The 19,169-nt window shown below is 40.8% G+C and overlaps 1 protein-coding gene across 6 annotated transcripts in view; it reads right to left on the reverse strand.

Annotated features, from left to right (window-relative positions):
- The window catches only part of SOBP (sine oculis binding protein homolog), a 119,690-nt gene that overhangs the window by 92,006 nt on the left and 8,515 nt on the right, over window positions 1-19,169 (reverse strand). For all 6 annotated transcript variants that reach the window (XR_009744538.1, XR_009744539.1, XR_009744541.1 and 3 more), the window contains exons 2-4: window positions 17,951-18,089; window positions 15,927-16,112; window positions 3,118-3,269 (exon numbers count right to left, since the gene is read on the reverse strand). Coding sequence is in view for 3 of the 6 variants with exons in the window: in XM_061460195.1 (XP_061316179.1) it covers window positions 3,118-3,269; window positions 15,927-16,112; window positions 17,951-18,089 (477 nt within the window). In the remaining 3 variants the exon portion in view is untranslated. The remainder of the gene's footprint in view (window positions 1-3,117; window positions 3,270-15,926; window positions 16,113-17,950; window positions 18,090-19,169) is intronic.

Below are 19,169 nucleotides of genomic sequence, written 5' to 3' on the forward strand. Positions count from 1 at the left end.
TAACCCAGGGCTTTGCGGAGCACTTCTGCTGCTCTCTGGGGGCACTTCAAGGTGGTCTCATGCTAAGCCTTCTCCCAGCTGGGAATCTGTGGGCATGCATTGCTTCAGTGTGCATTTGCCCTGTGTATAGGAGAATATTTTGTTATTAGGTTGATGACAAAGTCCTAATTCTGAACGCAGCTACTGTTCAGGGATGGATAGTTTGCAGCATTACTTAGTGCTGTTTTGAGACACTAGTGATAACTTTCCTGTACTGTTTAAACAGTCATATCATTTTAAGCAAGCGCTTATTACAGCACTTCTCATCCAGGAGAGGAGGGAAGACGGCTTAACACAATCCATTAGGAAACTCAAGCCTTAAATGAAGTGACCACAAAGTCCTATCAGCTCCCAGAAATGCAGCAGCTGTACATATTTAGCGTAATACTACCCAATATTGTGGCAGATCTGCTGTTTAAAACACACATAAGGCAGGTGAACGTGACTGTTTTACTCCTCTGTTTGAAAAATGAGAAAGCGTAGAGCAGCATGACTTCTCAAATACATAAATAAGCATTAGACTCATGGAGAAGACAGGTACCCTGTTGCACTAGTAATAACGGATTAAAGGTCAGCAGTTAAATCTGAAACTATCGCAGCCCTGTTCCTTTGATCTTGTTCCCCAAGACTCTGTTCTATTACTAACAGGTGAAGTGCAAAACAAGAAGAGGGTCCGCTGAGTTCTACAGCACTTGTCTTAATTTAATGGCAGCATTTCCTAAATATTCATCTAATGCCATAACCACACATGCAAGGGGCAGCTCCAGATTTCCCCTGCTGGGTCAGATCCTGTGCAATTCCAGACTCTGCAGAGCACAAAGAGGAAGAAAATTTGACTCACTGGCTTAGCTTTGAAGCAGAGCCAATGCAGCAACCAACATGTTATGAATTATATGTTATTTCACCATGTTTTGCCAAGTCCTCCCATATGACATTTTGTTAATTTGCAGCCTCTTAAGTGAAGAATAGGATGCTCCACTGGGATATGACGGTATATGAAAAGAATAGGAACATCTATTGTTATTTACATACATACAAAGTAATGAATACAGTGAGCTTTCTGAATGGAAACATTCAGTATCTTTTAGCTTCTAGAAGAAGTTAATAGAGGTGTAGGAAAGGGAACCAAGGGGACTGAGATGTTCTAATTCATCCTTTCTCATAATATATGGACAAGGAGGCCCCAAACAAAGCACATAGGTAATAAAGAGTAAGTTAGGTAAAAGTGGACTTTTTTAAATATTGCCTGACTGATTACATTCATGGCCATAAACTAATAGTCAATCCTACCACTCACAGGTTATTAGAAGGCTGAAATACGCCTATGCATTATGTTAACATGTATTTATTTTCATTTAGTAGGGATCTAAACTTCCTATTTCAGGATCTAAGCTGTAGATGAAAGAGAATCTGCCATGAACTGGTACAGGCTGGGGGGGGAGAAACGATACAGACTTGGGGGTGTTGGCTGATGAGAAACTTAACATGAGCCGACTTCAATGTGTGCTTGCAGCCCAGAAAGCCAACCGTATCCTGGGCTGCATCAAAAGGAGTGAGACCAGCAGGTAGAAGGAGGTGATCCTGCCCCTCTACTCTGCTTTCGTGAGACCCCACTTGTGACTGAAAGTCACAGGAGCATCAGCAGATGGTGATCCGGATCCTGTCAACCCAGAGTGTCTTACACATCGTAAGGATGTTGAACTGCATGCGCATAAATGTGCATGTGAGTACACATGCATACATCCATGGGAACTTATTTTCAAATGAGGAGCATCTAAGGAATGTGAATATCCACTCCTCCCCTACACTTTTTCCTAGATAAAAAAGGATACAAACACCACTTCTCACAGAAGACTCATGTGACTTTAGCTTGCCTGTCTGCTCCAGTAGACATTATGAGCTTGATTCTCCAAGACTGCCACTAAAATTCCACTCTGCTGATTTTTGCAACCTAATTCTTCAGGCTTTTTGGTTTTGTTTTGTTTTATTATTTATATTTTTAAGGATTGTGTGACCCAATTTTATTAAGGTTAATTTGCTATAACAATGGATCTTGAATCTAGGATCCATATGTACTTATCTGCTATTACCACAAATGTAAAACACCAGATTTAGAGTCCTGAATTCAGCTTGAACTTGACAGGCTTTGAATGTTCTGAAGCATTAGGGAAAATGGCATCATTTAGAAATCCAAAATGTAAAGGGTTTTATGAGTAATAAACATATCTAAGTCAATAAAGGCTATACAAAGACTCATGCTATTGAGCATTAAGAGGATGTAGCTACTTTTTCAACAACTAAAAATGCTGGAGTGTTCCTTCGTTATTTTTCTTTAAATGACACATCACACATTCTGCTGCAGAAAAACAGCTGCTGAAGTAACCTAGAGGGCATTTTCAGGCACTGCACTTCAGTGATTACAGCAATTTTTGTAGACATTCAATATTAGGATTGCATTCTAATTTTAGACAGAGTTAAATTTAAATTGAGTAGGAGGGCTTTTTATGCTACTTTAGATGTTCTAACATTGCTTACCCCAACCTCAAAACTGTATAGCATCTGCATTTTGCAGCAATGATAATTTATTAATAATGATACTTTTTAAAACAAAGAAACTAGACCTCACAAGCTACAGTGAGAAGATGCCTGCTGTTGTGATGGTACCCAGACTTAGGCCACAAAAGTATTTACCCACTGGCCATGATCTCAACATGGATTTAGTGACACTGTCATATTTAAACCCTCCTCTACCCTATTTCCATGATACCTCCTCTTCATTGTGTATATCTAGCAAGTATCCTGAAACTCTGAGCCCAAACTGGGACTCTTATGTTTACGCTTATTAGTATTTAAATCCTCTGACTCTCACAAAACCCAAACATTGAGCTGAAGGAAACTGAAAGAAACAAGGTTAGTAAAGGGCTGACAGTCCAACAGACAATACAGATGGAAAGTGGAGTGACTAGGTGAAACAGAGAAACGAAAGAAAAGAACTTCTATTAGATGCCAAATGAGACCCAGGCTGGGCCTCATTAAAACTATGTCTATGTAGGTTACATCTTTCCTTATTTCACTTACCTTGTTTCTCTTGAAATATGCTCTTCGGCAAGCTGCAAAGCACTTCTCGCTGCAGAAGCATTTCACTTCACTTCCCATACTCAGGGAATAGCGCTTGATTCCAACTTTCTGGCACCAGGCACACATTATTTGTACATTTGACACATCATCTTCTACAACAAAAATATAAGAACAATGTTTACATGAGAGGCAAACACCTTCCTTAGACATCTGCACACTTAACTCTTAGCTACAACCAGCACCAGCTCATCCTATTTCTAACTTCCTCGCTGTTTGAGAGCTGAACTGTGCATACTTGTGATCACCGGGTTCATCCTCAGGCAGTCAGTGACCTGCACCAGCCAGGCTCGACACACTGGCAAAGCTTCTAAGACAGCTGGAAAAGATTATTACCTTAAAAAAGATGGTGCATTGCTGAAAAGCTCCGGAAATCTCAAGAGCTTTCAGCATGTTTCAGAGTGCACAACTCTTCATTAAACGAGTAACCAAGACTAGAGGCTCAAGGAGTATCGCTGCTTTGTTCTTGTTACTTGCAGTCTGTTGTAGTGAGCCCTTGAGATGTTCTGCTCAGCAAGCTGGTGACAAAACACACCCAAGGGGTACTGCACTAAGGCAAGTTTCTAACATAAGGCCTTTTCTAAGTAAGAAGGCACATGAAATGCCCTGTTTCTGTGTTGCTTCAAAATAATGACTAGTGTACAAAACAGGGAGCTTTTGTGTGAATAATGCATCCACGAAACAGACGCGAACAAGAAGGAAGATGCAACACTGCTGGGTTACTTTCCAGTCATCACACTCATTGGTCAACTTTTAATTCAGGCAGAGTTCCTGAACCTCTTTCAAGCTCTTCTCCAATGTGTGTTACAAATGTGGCATCTATGCCTTCTGCCATGTAAAAAAATCCAGGGCTTACTACTAAAGTACTAATGATATCCTTGTGTGGTCATCATTCCCACCCCAGCTTCACAAACTGGGCAATGAATAGTTAAGGCTCCTAAACAGATCATGACAGTAAGTTAGCAGGAATCTTCCTGACTTAAAACTCAGAATTCTCCAGTTCTAATGTCCAGTCTATGATACAGTTGACCTTTCAGTTACAGACAGCAGCCATTGTCTAACTTCTGTAAAAAAAAAAGTAATCCCTGGAGACTAATTGTTAAAGCAATTCCTGGTCCATGAGCTGTGGAGAATTCATAGCTCAGGGAGTCTGTCATGCAGCCATCCCATTTCCCTATAAAGGATTTGTTTTTGAAGCTACACTGTCATCATTCTGTAAAATTATTGGCAAACTGATTTTTAGCAGAGTGATTTGGCTCTTTTCCCCAGCTATCATAACTCAGAACTACGTGCTGCATTTTATTCACCTTAACGGAATAAATATTGCCAGTTTAATAACTTTTTTCCTTCCACAACCTGTATTATGGTTTATAGCTACAAGTAAAATTGTACAATGTAAAATAATAACCTTTTAGTTTCAATCAGACTGTCTACCTTTAAAAGCATATTTAAGGCTAAGTTATAACACAGATTTGTGTTTAATGTATTTTATCACTTACCCTTTAGAGTGGGATTTACCAATATTATAAATACTTTCATATACTGAACATCAAGGGAAATCAAAACAATTTGGCCAAAATTATCACTAGCCATCTATAGGGTCAAGAAGCCTGCCCTTGGGCTGGCTGCAATCTCAGACAGGCACAGAAGAGTGCAAAGTGCTGTTACGGTGGTGTTGCACAGTTGTCATCACAGCTTTCTCTGTGGACCAGCCTTGGCCAGGATTCTAACTACTCCAGCACAGCCCAAGAGCTCTTCCCCCCATTTTTACCCTGAGCCATTTGAAGTACTAAGCTTTTACAAAGGTGCATTGATTCAGCTACTTCTGCACCACAATAAACCAATTCATTACAGAATGAACTTGCCCCTTTGAATGTATAAGGACAACAGAAGATGCTGTGAACCAAAGCAAACAGACTGAAACCTCTTGTTTCAGGTAACAGAAACATATATTCTCCTACCAAAATATTTTATCTCTGGAAAACAGAAGATCTGTGACCAGTGATACCTTTCTAATAGCCTTCATTACTGGTGCAAGTAACAGACATAAAATAAAAAAAGGAAATTATAGAGCTGAAAGAAATTTCACTGGCACAGTACATGCTGCAGTCGGTCTTTCTGAAGCAGGTTGGCTCATCTGGGGCACAGTTTTTAAGAAGCACAGAGCTTCACCACTGGGATTCTCAGGGGCTTTGATGAAGGGCTTCATTGGGGAACCCCCTCAGCTGTCATTCAACTGCTGTTCAGTGACACACATGAACTTCTCCCATGGGTGATAAGAAAGACCACAGAACTGTCCATTTTCAATTACATAGCATTCCAGCTGCAGCAACAGCTGTTTACATGGAAAAGCCGCATTACACACTTCTCTGCAGGAGGTTATGCAGGACAGTAAGGCTCAATTCACCACCTTCTGCTAAAGGCTTCCTCTGAGATAAACAGAGGAGAGGAAGAGGCACGTACTCTGTCGAGTTGTTGTCTTACCATGCCCTGACCAGTAGAATGCCACCACCACCTCAAGAGGAATCCTTTGAAGCAGCATTGCTTCACTTGCGGTCCATGGATCTGACAGTCAACAAAACAGCAGAAAATGGTCTACAAACTGCTACTTCCAGCCACTGTCTGCGCTTCCAGGAACAGACAGCTGATATCCAGGAGGCATTATCAATACTAATGAAAATGTTCATCATTTTGAAAGAAGGGAATGTGCCTAAATACAAAGAATTTCAATTATTTCTCTCTTTTACTCCCTTCTCACCCCAGTCATCAAAGAATGGTCACAATATAATCTTTATAATAGTAGCAGCAATAATAAAACTAGATGCCGCTTCTATTTAATAGACTCAGGAACACTGCTACAAAAGGATTAGCTGAGTATGGCAACATAAAGCAGTCAGGAAACAGTACTTCAGAAGGGAGTTTGGAGCATGTGCTGCCTGAAACGGTGCACTAATATGTCACTTTTTAAGTCATCTTTGCTCCATCAGGCATAGGTTTGCCCAAGTCAATTTCTGAAGCAACTCTAACTTCTTGTAATGCAGTTCATCAGGTGGGAAAAGAACACATCCAGTGCCACATAACTAATTCCCTAACAACCATCAACAAGAGCCCTGTGCAGCCTAGTGAGAGGAAGACAGGCTCTAAAATAAAATCCTTTCTTCAGCTTCAAGTGAAGCTAAGAACAGCAGAGAAAAAGACCCATTCTTGGTACCTGGGATAGGTACAGAGCCATGTCCTATGGGCTTGGATGACAGCTGGGGACAATGATAAAGGTCCAGACCTGATCGTGTGCTTTCTGTCTTGACACTGGTTGCAGTAGAGGACTGAGCAGACATTGTGAAAACAACTAATAGGGATGTTTCATTACAGTGTATTAAGCTTAGTGTGACTGAAAAAGAGGACTGCAACATTAACGGAAAAGTAATAGTCCATGTATTTCTACCATTACAGTCCACAGCAGTGGGAAGCAGTAACTTAAACTTCAAAACATTAAGACTGTGTGAAATAAGAAAAGCCAAAATCTCATGCCTTGGTTGCTGTCTTTTGCTAAACTCAACTTAGAATAATCTGAAACCAGAAATTCGTATCTTCTATTCAAGAAAAAATCCTCTCACTTCTTCACAGACCTCTGTTTCGTGAGGCCAAAGTCTTTAAAAATCACTTTACCACACTTTTGCCCTTCTTTCAGGAAAACGTATCAAATCCCCATTCCTAGAAGACTCAGCAAGAAGAACCTGCTGCAATGAGAACATCGGAAGCAGGGAATTTCAAATCCAGAAGTTTGAGACTGCTTAAGTGAAACCAGTCTTGGAATTTTTATTCTAATCTTTTTCTGACTAGATCTGCCCTAAGAAAGCTTCTCCAAAGTAACTACATCAGTATACTATGTCTGAAATGTTCTCCTTTGCTCACAGACAAACTTGTGCTGGTAGTCTGGCTCAGCATACCTGCTTGAGTAACATGAGCTCATCCTGACTGCATGGCTACGTCTATTATGTGAGCTCTCGCCAGAGCAGCTCTTCTGATGAAGATCATTCCCCATCACTTTTAGGACTCATGTAAGTTGGCTGACACATTTGTGAAGTACAAAAATAACATTTTCAAATCCTGATACAGATCATTTTTAAGTGAAAGAAAATATTTTTTAACAGCTGTATTTATTTTCTCCATCAGGGTCTGCAACTTTATGACCTGTTCTTGCAATGTGCTTAGCGTGTTCTCAGATCTGTCACACGACAGGTAGGTACTCCTACAGTGAGACAAAGAGAAGTTGGCACAGAGACAAGTGAATACTAACAAAGGAGTTTTCAGCAAAATATCCATACTGTTGCCTACTACGATTACACCAGGTAATAGAAAAACACATTCCTTCCACATACAGCACAAGATCTGAATCCACAACCTCTGCTTTTTTTTGAGTTCTCAAGTCTTCATAGGGAGAGCTATCATGAAAGTCCCAATACTGTGTTTTTCTGCCCCTGGGTTGTGTCACTACAGGTGGAAGCAGTAGTCCCTGCACCCGACACACAGATTCTTTTCAGATGCATCTCCTTGCAGTTTTTAGCTTGTGTATTTTTTATAATGAACAATGCAATAAACACTGAGTGTTTGCAGTGTTAAATCATGTTCCCAAAGGGAGTAGTTTGTATAACAAGATAAAATTATCACATTATAATAACTAAATATGCATCAGTCTAAAGCATACTTCAATTAATCATCAAAAGTTTGCACCGCCTCTTTAGGTCTTAATTAAGCAGAATGTTTGGTTGGGTTGTTTTTTTTTTTTTTATTCCTTTCAAACCAGTGTGAAGGAGCTGCAGAAAATTGTTCCTCTTAAACCCAGTGAGCAGCAGTTTACACTAATCGATCTTATATGGAACCATAATTTGAAGAGGTGGGGGAAGTGAAGGAAGGCAACTAGTACAACAGAGTAAATCCATCATCCACAGCTCTGTCCCTTTATCTAAGCAACCCAGTGTGGCCTACAGTGATTAGCAGGATGAGTCTAAAATCCCTAGAATTCCGGAGATAAATTCTTATCAGTTTGCTAACTTTCAGGCTGCAACATTCTATTACCACCATGACCTAAATGATGCCTATTTTCAGTTTTAACTCCAATTTCAAGAATTTGGGTGAAAATAAATGCAGTTACAGCTCTGTCCTGGGTTCAGCGGTAGCAGTCATGTTTCTCCTTCGTGGTAGCTGGTGCAGTGCTGTGTTTTGACTTCCAGCCTGGGAACAGTGCTGGTGAAGCCGATGTTTTCGGTTGTTGCTAAGTGATGTTTACCCTGACCAAGGACTCTGTGAGGCTCATGCTCTGCCAGGGAGGAGGGGAAGCCGGGAGGAAGCAGAGATGGGGCGCCTGACCCGGGCTAGCCAGGGAGGTATTCCATACCACAGCACGTCATGGCCGGGGTGGGGGGTAACTGGGAGTTACCCGGAAGGACACGGGCTTCGGGGTGGGACTCGTACCTTGGCCGGTGGTATCATATTCTCTTCCCTTGTTGTTTTCTCTTATCATTGTTGTCGTTGGTGGTAGCGGTGGTGATTTGTGTTGTACATTGGTTGCTGGACTGTTCTTGTCTCAACCCGTAGGAGTTGCACTCTTTCGATCCTCCTCCCCGTTCCTCCAGGAGCAGGGAAGGGGAGAGCCCCGGGGGGGGGGGGGGGCCTCGATTGCTCTCAGCCTGGCACCACTCACTGGGAGTGAGTGAACAAGCTGTCTGGCTAGGGTTTAAACCACGACAAACTCTAATCCTGCAGATTATGATGATCCATGGGCAAGTACTCCAAAACTTTACTTTCCACATTTCCTTGCAAGGAATTCAGCAGGAGAAACTCAACCCTTCTGGCAAGAAGAAAATATCCCTCTTGAAGGTGCCCAACCACAGTACAGAAGTAGTCCTGTTGTATAGAAGGAAGACCAAGAGGGTATGGGATCTCAAAGGGTACATATTCCCTGGACCAAGCGAGCCTGTGTAAAACCTGTACCTTTGCTGTTGTTGTACCTGCCTGATACAGAAAATATTTCGGCACCCCATCCCCCCTCAGTGTCTCCACATCACCCATCTCTTCCTGGTACGAGTCTCCTTCCACCACAGCAATCAGAAGCCATGTCTCCTTGCTAGTGGTTTCTTCTGTTTTCCTCTCTTTTTCTCTTTGCTGCATTCCATCCCCTCATGCAGGCAGTCTGGATCCCAGTTTTTTGGGCAGAGAGCTAGAATAGCACTTTTAACCCTTTGTTGGGAACTGTGCTAAATCCACTGGCACACACCTTGAAATATTTCAGCTGTTTTCACCACTCCTTTCTAATGAAAAACTGCAGACCCCATTTTAAAGATGCTAGATCTTAACTTGACTCAAGCATTTGCAGCGTTAATAGTCAAGGCTCACTATTTCACTGGGACCTACCGGGATTTCAGAATGGTTAATTCTGAGTTACCTGCCTGCCACTCCTGAAACCCCAGCTTGACACTGAAGAAAACCAAGTAGCATGTATTCAGATTTTTCATCCCAAAGCAGTTCCTGAGGTTGATGATCCCAAGCAAGGCAGAACCATTACAGTCAGTTTTCTTACACCCAAGATGCTTTATCTGACTAATCTCTAACTAAAAAATGAACAAACAAAAACTCCTGAGACATTGCTGCAGATCCCTTTGTGATAGCACTTAAGCACTGATCCTCTAAATAGATGGGGCATGCGACAAACTTAAGGTACAAAAAGTACCTTGGGAAAAGTAATTACAGGAGGAAGACTGAGAAAAAAGGGCTGACAACAGAAAGCTTGCTGCAATTATCGCTATGGAAATACCTCAGGGGCTCTCCAATGCATTTCCTTTCAAGGACCAGTCTCTTGAAGTTCATGACTCTGCCAATAAAGCAAAGTGTCCCAGCTCCTTTAAAAAAAATAATTTTGGGGAACCATGGCTTGCCCACGTTTTCTATGCATGAGTTGAGGCACATTCTCATGCATAGTTCAGTAAGGACTGAATGCACAACACAATTAAAAGCTGGCATTTACGCAGGTTTTAAGCATGCAAACAAAAAGGCACCTATTTCAGCTAATGGGGGGGGAACTCCCTGGGTATTCTGAATGTATGCTATTAAAGTGCATACATGGACTTGGTGATGTTCTTTTTAGCACAAAGGAAACACTTGGCCCTCAACAGAGAGCAAAAGACATCAACAGTGGGCTAGATGAGGCAGGCATCCTGGCAACCATTGGCATTTTAAAAATCAGGCACTAATACCCCTACAATCAGTGTAAATTGGGCAACGTTTCAAACTGAAAACAGGAGAAAGAATTTGAAGAGTAGCGACCACAGGATTTGTTGCAGTGGTCTTTACCAGAGAGCTAAACCTGCAGTTAAAGAAATTGTTGATGCTGTTCAGTAACTGAAATAAGATTTGAGAAATACTGAACAGGGATCCAGAGCATAGTAAAATGAAAGTCTCCCAATATACAGACTTAATTAGATCTGATAATATGGGGCTTTATTTAAGGCAAAGTGCCACCAGGTTCTGCCTGGAATCAGACTTCTTGGTAATGCAGTCAGAGAACCAATTCCCTGGTGAATTCAGACAGATGATCTTGGAATTAATTTTTACTGCCCTGCTAACTACCATTTAAAACACCTTTTGTGCTTCCAGATTCCTCCAATACAATATTGAGAGACGTTACAATGGGCAATTCCAGAGTGTTCACAGAGCAGAGATTCTATTTAATCCCACGTTTCACCAAGTTACCAATGTATACTTATATTTACAAAAAAAAAATCCCATAAACTTTAAATCTAAAGCTATGTTAAGCTGTAACACAGTAAATCAATTGTTCCTTTCTATAAAATACTAGTTATTTGCTTTAGTATTTAAATATAACATTTACTTGCCAACTTAGGTCACAGGCCTATTTTACAAGGTAGTCAGCACTGGAAATGCTTCTGCTCCCCCTTTAAGATATTTTGTCTCAACAGATGCAGTTCCTCCAGCCCATTCCTCCTTCATTTTCACAATTTTCTGATAACTTTTGGTATGACCCCAAACATTATCATTTGTAAATCACTGAAGCAAACATTATGTGGAGACTCTGATCTGCAGGTTGGAGGATTTTAATCCTATTTCCTATTTCCTTTCCCAAATACTCATTATCTTGTGAAAACCCTGGGAAGGAGCATTTTTCCCTTACGTTTCTTTCCCCTGTGGAAATCTCAGTCACCTGAATGCCATCATTCTCTCTACCTCCCCTTCCACCTCGTCCCTTGACAGTGACCTTCACCGACAGCGCAGCATGGCAGGGAGCTGGATCTTGTGTGGGATGCTTAGAACAGCAGATGCACCCAGTGCATCACTTGTATGCAGAGGAGGCAAGAAAGGGAAGAGTTTTGCCAACACCCATGCTCAAAGGCTAGACCAACCAGCAGTTTACCTCCCCTACTGAAGCACTGCCATGGGGATCACAAGAGAAAGTAAACCAAAGAGCACTCTTTAAAAAATGGGGAAACTGAGACACCATACATAGCCTCCAGCAGGTGCTGCAGGTGCCAGGGGAAGGAGGCAGCAAGTTCTCACCTGCACTGAAAGAATTTTTTGCATTCTTCTTTGACTAATCTTGATTTTAGCCTTCCTTCATCCCATGTAACAACAGTCATTCAAACCTGTCTGAGCAAAAGGGCAGTCACCCTAAGTGCCCTCTCAGATTTACCACTAAGGGCTGCAGAATAATTTAGGATGTTTGCATGCTGCACACTACAGCCACATACCCCACACAGATGTGCAGATGTGGTGGGGTTTCTATTTCTAGGTCATTCCTGACTATTTCACTTATGGGTTTTTTCATTATTTCTATGTAATTTTTAACGCAGGGGGACCTCAAACAAACAAAAAACCACTTTCTTTACATTGCTGTGTAGAACGTAAGAATCTTCTAACACCAAGCAGAACCAATTTTAGTATCAGTTTGTTGCAAAGGGTTGCACTGGAGACTAACCCTGAAGATCACTCAGAATCGGCTGCTAGCAGTAAACATAGCTACCAGCCTGCTGGACAAGGACAGTTATCAGCCACAAGGAGATTATTACACCAACTCTCTGCAGGCTGCACTAACTTATTTGCTTCCAGATGCAGGTCAGATAGCTGACGTTGACTGATAAAGTCCCACTTGATTTGGGCGCTGCCTGAGCATGGTCTACTTGCCTGGTGGTGCCCTTGCAAATAGCCTCCAGATTTGAGTAAGTGGTATCGTTTTTGTGGAGGCTTCCCATGACTAGATTTAGTGCCCTGCACCAACGAGTCATAACCCGAGCCTGTAGACAGCGTACCACAGAGCGCCCAGGCATTTAACTCAGCCTTTCTTAGGTGTAGTTTTTGGGTATAGCAAGGAGAGAGTGTCTTTACCGAAGCTATTCATACTTGGTCAGGTTGAACTCTAATGTTTTCCTGGATTGTATAGCCAATTTTTACCCAATATTTCATTTGACTGAAAGAGAGCTGAACAGCTTGGAGGTATAATTTTAGTTAGACTGCTCATAATTGTTTGGTTATCAAAAGGAGGAGGAAAAAAAAAAAAAGAAAAAAAAACCACAAAACCCAAAACTAAAACCCACACAACACTTTCCTGTAAAACAAGCATGGGGGGAAAGATAATTTTGTTACTGTTCAAGGTTTTAGCCTGTTCATACAAAATACAAACATAGACAGGACACCATTCTAAGTTTTCAAACACACTCAAGAAAGACCTATCTGCTGAAATCTTCAGTGACTGCTTCCTAGACATAGCTGAGGATCAGTATTCCTTCTCCTCCTTCTTACTTCTGGTAACAATTTCTGATACCAAGAATCATATCTGCCTCCCTGGAAAACCTGTTTCCCTTGGCTTCCTGACTCTTGTCTTATCCCAGTGCTGCTTCTACTTGTCCAACTGTTACACCAGTGCACATTGCAGGGTATCCTTCCCATTCCTCCCTTCAGGCTTCTGTGAACAGCCCCCATGCTCTGCTCATTCCCTTCTGCCTCTTATCTGCCAAAATTATTCAACCAATAATTCATTGTGACTGTTTCTTGGATCTGTTTATCCTCTCCACACCACTGCTCTCCTGTCTGAATAAATACCTCAGCCTGTCTCTCTGACACTTCTTTACTGGTGCTAACCCTTCAGATCAAAACCAATGCAATAAGAATTTAAGTCTTAATAATTTTTCCCTGAGTGCTCACTCTCTATTATTTGCTCAATAACAGCAGACCACACCACCATCTTTACTCTCCTTCAGGTTCACGATTTAAATATCATTTCCACCTGCAGGTACTCTCTTTTGAGACACATTTAAATCTTGTAGATTTTTCTTCTGTACAGTATATAAAAGTTTTCCCCATCCATCCACAAAGTCTGGACTCATCCTAATTCTCAGCACTTCAGTCTCTACAGTGCAGCACTACCTGGGCTTCTCTCTGGCCTGTATGGTAACCTTGTTCTAGGCATCCACTCAAAATATGTGGCAAAAGTCCCTTTCTCTGTGCAGCATTTTAACCTTGACGCTCTCTCTTGGACTCTTTCTGCCTCTCTCTGCTGTTTCCTTTCTTCCTTTATTAACCTGAACAAATGTAAGCAGCTTCTCTTCTTGTGGCAGGTCAGCCACAGCCCTTCTCTCTCCCATGTTGAAAATGTTGACTTTCAGCTCTAGCAATTAATGACGTCTTTTTCATTTGCCTGTTCTAAGAAGCACCTTTATGCTGTTTCCAAAGTCACCCCTGTGCTTGCTAGGGGCTCTGAGAAAACATCCCCAGAGTTACTCTTGTCTGGCTTTGTATCACTCTGAAGTTTTCTGCTTTGATGTAGTGCCCACATAATGGTGTCAAAGCACAGTGCCAAGACCACTGCCTTACACGCTGGCTCTCCTGGCTCCTTTGTACTCCCTTTTCTACTTGTATCCACCAGTTGTTTCTTGCCAGGCTCTTTGGGTGATCATGACTAGGGCACCTACGCCCTAAGATAAAACAAAACAATTACTACTGATGCTTATTGCAAATCCCACAAAGGTTGTGGGTCTCCTCCCTCTCTGGTCCTACCAAACTTTGCTCTCTAAAACAAAGGTGAGATAAATATACTCATCTGCTCATAAACCATGATAATCTAGTGCTCATTACTGATCATAGGATTAAGTCAGAGGAGGCAGAGATTGTGTATTTATATCCCCTATACAAGTAAAACGATGATATTCATTATGAATTAAAAACCTAAAGTTGGAAAATACTCATGAATAGCCTTCTCTGCACATTACCCTTAGCATTACATTTGAATATGGGATCACACATGATAGGCGGACAGGCAAAGAAGACAAGGCAGTTGACTTGGATGAGGTTCCCCTGTGCCCATTTAACTACTGTTGCAGTAATTTGTTTTTCTACTTCACAGCTCCATCCTCCTGCTTGTTCGATGTCATAAAAATCCCACAATTGTGGCAGTTTGCACAACGCATGTTATAGCCCTGTGTTCGCATCCTGGATTCATTCGTGACTCAGACTGGAGGAGAAAATAGCTTGGGATGGCACAAGCCCTTGATTAAAGCTTTAGGGCCAAATCAACAACAGCTGAGGATCCAGCCCATATGGCCCGAGATCTTTAGCTGTGTAAAGGCTGCAGGAATGGGCCCAAATAGCTTTGGTAATTAGCAAATATCATATAAAATAGATGAAAAGTCTTTGGCAAAGAATGCATATTGAGTAACATCTGAAAATTATTCATAGCATATTAGTATACTTCTTTTAGAGATAAAAGTCGATGGCTTAAAAATAAGTTGGGAGGAGCAACTGTAGTCTACCCCATGACTGTCAGCAGGCAAACGCTTTCTTGGACCAATCGGTATTTTATAGTTACCTTTAGTCAACGCAACAAAGGGCAGAGGTGACCATCTCACACCTGGTACCTGATCCTACAAGTTGTTCTGCCTCTGCAGGAGCATCCTCACACCTGGTGGGGACTCCTTAGCCAACTGTCTCCCTGCATGCAGATAGCTACTGCTCTTTGGTAGGTACTGCAAGTCACTCTGTGCTCTAAATCTACCAATTATCACACTGTGTACAGCAGTAAACAATAACACAGCAGTTAATCACCATGGTGTAGCTGTTAAGAGTTCCTTTCACAGATTATGGTAAGCAGCATGCAGTGTGGAATACATCATTTTTCATGCAAACTCAGGAATGGCATGTTATAAAATCACTCCTGATAAAAATCTAATGAAAATGTAAAACATGTCAGTGCAGTCTTCCTGGTAGTCATGATCGTATTAAACTCTCAAGAGACAACGGTCAGGGATTTCAGTAACAGTCAAGAGACAGTTTTCCCAGGATGAGCTTGTTAACCTAATATAAAGACATGATACTGAGTTGATGGCTTTGACTCTTCCACTGTTTCTTTCATGGAGCCTATTTTTAACTTAATCATCTTCCATTAACTTATTTAAAGCCTTCATTCATCAGAACAAAATCTTTTTTCTTTCTAAAAAGCAGATGTTTTTGAAGTGCTGAGAGTATAATCCAGCATGCTGGGAGTCACAAGCAGCACAAGTCTGTTGTCACTGCACTTGTAGAAGTTTTTCAAGAATACTAACAAATAAAGTAACTCTCCCACTCTGTTTTAAAGTTCTCTGCGACTGCTTTTAAACACTTTGAAATTAGCTCCATCACTAAGATGTCATGATCTAGCAATCTCAGGACGTGTCAATGTCGGTAACCATTTTTAAACATTCATTAGGATTTACCTGCTGGTGGCTTTATGAAAGGTGGTGGAATTAATGGGACAATAATCGGTACATTCCCATGATCCTTCGACCCTGCTGGTGAGTCTGATAGTCCATTTCCTGTGGCAAGCCCTGGGTAGCTTGGATTGATATTGTACGGTGAAATAACACTGTCCTCAGGTAATTTTGGTTTTGGCAAAGAATTTTCTGTAAAACACAAACAACACATTGTACAGTATGACACCTAGATTTCTTAAATGCCCCTACATACTGTCACCAATCTCCTCATTAAATTACTTACCCTAATACAAGAAGAGCGCACAATAACCCCTATATATGTCCTCTGTTTAAAAAATGGATACTTGCCAGTATTCTTCAGAAATGCTCTATATTTTAAAAATAAAATTCACACTTTTTTTTTTTAAAAAAAGATAGGATTATTTCGTCATGCACACCCTTAGTATGCCTGGTTTAATCAATGACACCCTATTCTTGTCCCTTTATTTCTACTGTTTGCACGATGATCACACTCAGTGTACTATAACTTCACCAATATAAGAAGCATAAATTGAAAAATAAAAGAATTCCTAATTCTCTAGCAATGATATGTGGAGTTTTAATGGAAAGGATTTAAAGAAAGAAACAAAATACTGAAATTATAGCCAAGTGCACATGAAATTATGACAGTTGTTATTCTACTTCTTTAATCACAAGTTACCTAAGGATTCTTATTTGTAGGAATTTCTCTAATGCACCTCAGTTAGCTATGGGGCAGGACTTAATTCTTATTATTCCCTCTCCTCCCATCTCTCAGAAAAAAAACCACTACTTTTTCCCCTCCCATAGACTGCATACACCAAAGGTTTCTACCTGCCACAGATATTCGACATCTTTCTCTGGTACATAAAACATATGATTCAGATCATGTGTCTATAAAAGAAGTATATCACAAAATTCATCAGGCATAGCCTGAAGCCATAAACCATTCAATAAAGGATCTATTATTAAAACATAAATAAATGAATCACATCACTACTCAAGTACAAGTTTATTCAAAGGTGACTTAATGACATCACATTTTCAATGAAAAATACATATTGATCACCAATGTCACTACAGAACTAACAAGCTGCAAACATTCAATTTTAACACGGTTAGGTTATTCCACCTTTAGGTCTAATTTTTCCACCTTTTTCCTAACCATCTCTCTTCACAACTTGTCTCTCTGATATCAGTACTCACTGCAACACTTACTGAATACACAGCTGCTGTGGGCCATCAGAAAGAAAACCCAAACACAGCTGGCCACAAATGTAGTGAAAAGTGGCAGACTATGAACATAAAAGTTGCCAGTTTCCTCTGTTTACCTAACCTTTGAGGAACTCTTGCTGGATAAGTCAAGATGCAGCATTCCCTTTACCCTGATTACAAGTCCCTACCCATTCCCTGCAACTGAAGAGTCAGAAGGCAGCAACAGAAGGGCTTAACAAACAGACTGGATCCGATCTTTTACGTTTTGAACCATGAAGATCCAGCATTGTTCCAAACAAATCCCATCCCTGGAGAACTTCTACAGCACTCGCAGAAGACAGTATAGTATAAACATGGGTGAGGACCCTTTTGTGAATGTTCACTCTCATTCCTACATCTGTTGTGAATATTCCAGCTCAAAATCTTCCAGAATTCTAATTCTAGCCAAAAAGCTTTGATTTTGAAAGCAAAAGGGTTCCTTAAAGCCACACTCCTAAGAAAGTGCTCCCTCTTTTCCAGCTGAGCAGTTTACGAATACCACAGGTACAGGACTTTCAACTGACTCACAAAAGGTACTATTTGTGAAGGTATATTAGTAAGCCTATTAATAGTAATTTTAAGGGATTTTCCTCATACCCTATTGGCTTCCTCAGGCCGGGAGACACTCTGTGATATTTTTATGTAAACCAACCACAAAGCAAGCAGCAGAACACGCTTCCCAAGCCATGCCAATTCCAACAGGTTGAGATATTAATCCTTCTTTGCATGAACACAGAAACATGAAGTCGCATTACCTTTAAGAACAGAAATGTGCTGGCGGCTTTCCCCATCTGCTGAGTAGTTCCTGAATTCAATATCTTCTCCATCTTTCAATTCAACCTTATCGTAACCATACCAGCCAAGAAGCTCATTCATAGTGTTTTCTGCAAAGTTCTGAAAGAGAAAAATTACCTACTTATTTATGTAATCAATAACCATTTGGAAAGAATGGAGGACTGCATAAATCGAACCGTATCTGTGCTACACGAGCAAGTGTCAGGTTTGGCCCACCTCCCCAAAGACTAATGTTCATTTCATAAGTCAAGTGCATAAAGTGTAATGCATTTAAATCTCTGACTGGCACATGTAATTATGACAGAGACTCATATGTCTGTAATTTAAAAAAAATGAAAAGGAGAGTTATTTATGACTTTTGCTCTGGTATTCAATGTCAGAAATATTTTAACATACATTTGTCATACAAACTTGTCTGTGTTGCCATAAACTATTGAAGACTGCAGCGAGAGAATAACAGAAATGAAGGGATTTTTTTCAGCCAGCAGTTAATCAATCTTCCTGTGCGACAATCTTTTCAGCTGGAGCAGGTCACTGACACAATTACAGTTCCTTGAGATGCCCATGAACCAAATCAAATAAAATCACAGTGAAGACATTCTTCCTCGGTTATAAGCCCTTCCATAGTCAAACCACTTAAAAACTCTTCACCATGAAAGCATTTTACCATAATGTTTCATACAAACATCTCTTATATTTGTTTAAGGAAACCTTTCTCAGTTTTGCCATATTTATTTTCAACCGATTTCCAAGCAGCCGTGTGGTTACGTTTTATGTTTGCATGGAAATGCAAAATACGGAACATGACTGTCATAACTCTGAAATTCTATTAAAAACACATCCTCTAGGTCACATGGCAAAAATATTCCTGCAGAAAATGCTCATTACTGGGCCAGGAGATTTAGTGGAGTAAGTTAAGAAATCTGCAGCCAGGCAACAGAGCTTTCAGAAACCAAATACTGCTATGGAGCTCTGCAGCTTACGGATTTAGGAAACTACCAAAGGAAACCAGCTAATGAATTATTGCGATGGCAAAGATCAGCTTAAAGTAGTATGACAACTATTAAATGAAACGAAAAAGCCACACACAAAGCCTTTCTATTTGGTCTCCGTGGCTTTTTACCATTATTCTTTAAAAATAAATTCCGAATTTAATTTCCCTTTAAGATCTTGACATCT

The sequence above is a fragment of the Pezoporus flaviventris genome, unplaced genomic scaffold (assembly GCF_033815535.1).
Source record: "Pezoporus flaviventris isolate CSIRO_AGI_PZ_B2104156 unplaced genomic scaffold, CSIRO_AGI_Pfla_v1 ptg000031l, whole genome shotgun sequence".
NCBI lineage: Eukaryota > Metazoa > Chordata > Aves > Psittaciformes > Psittacidae > Pezoporus > Pezoporus flaviventris.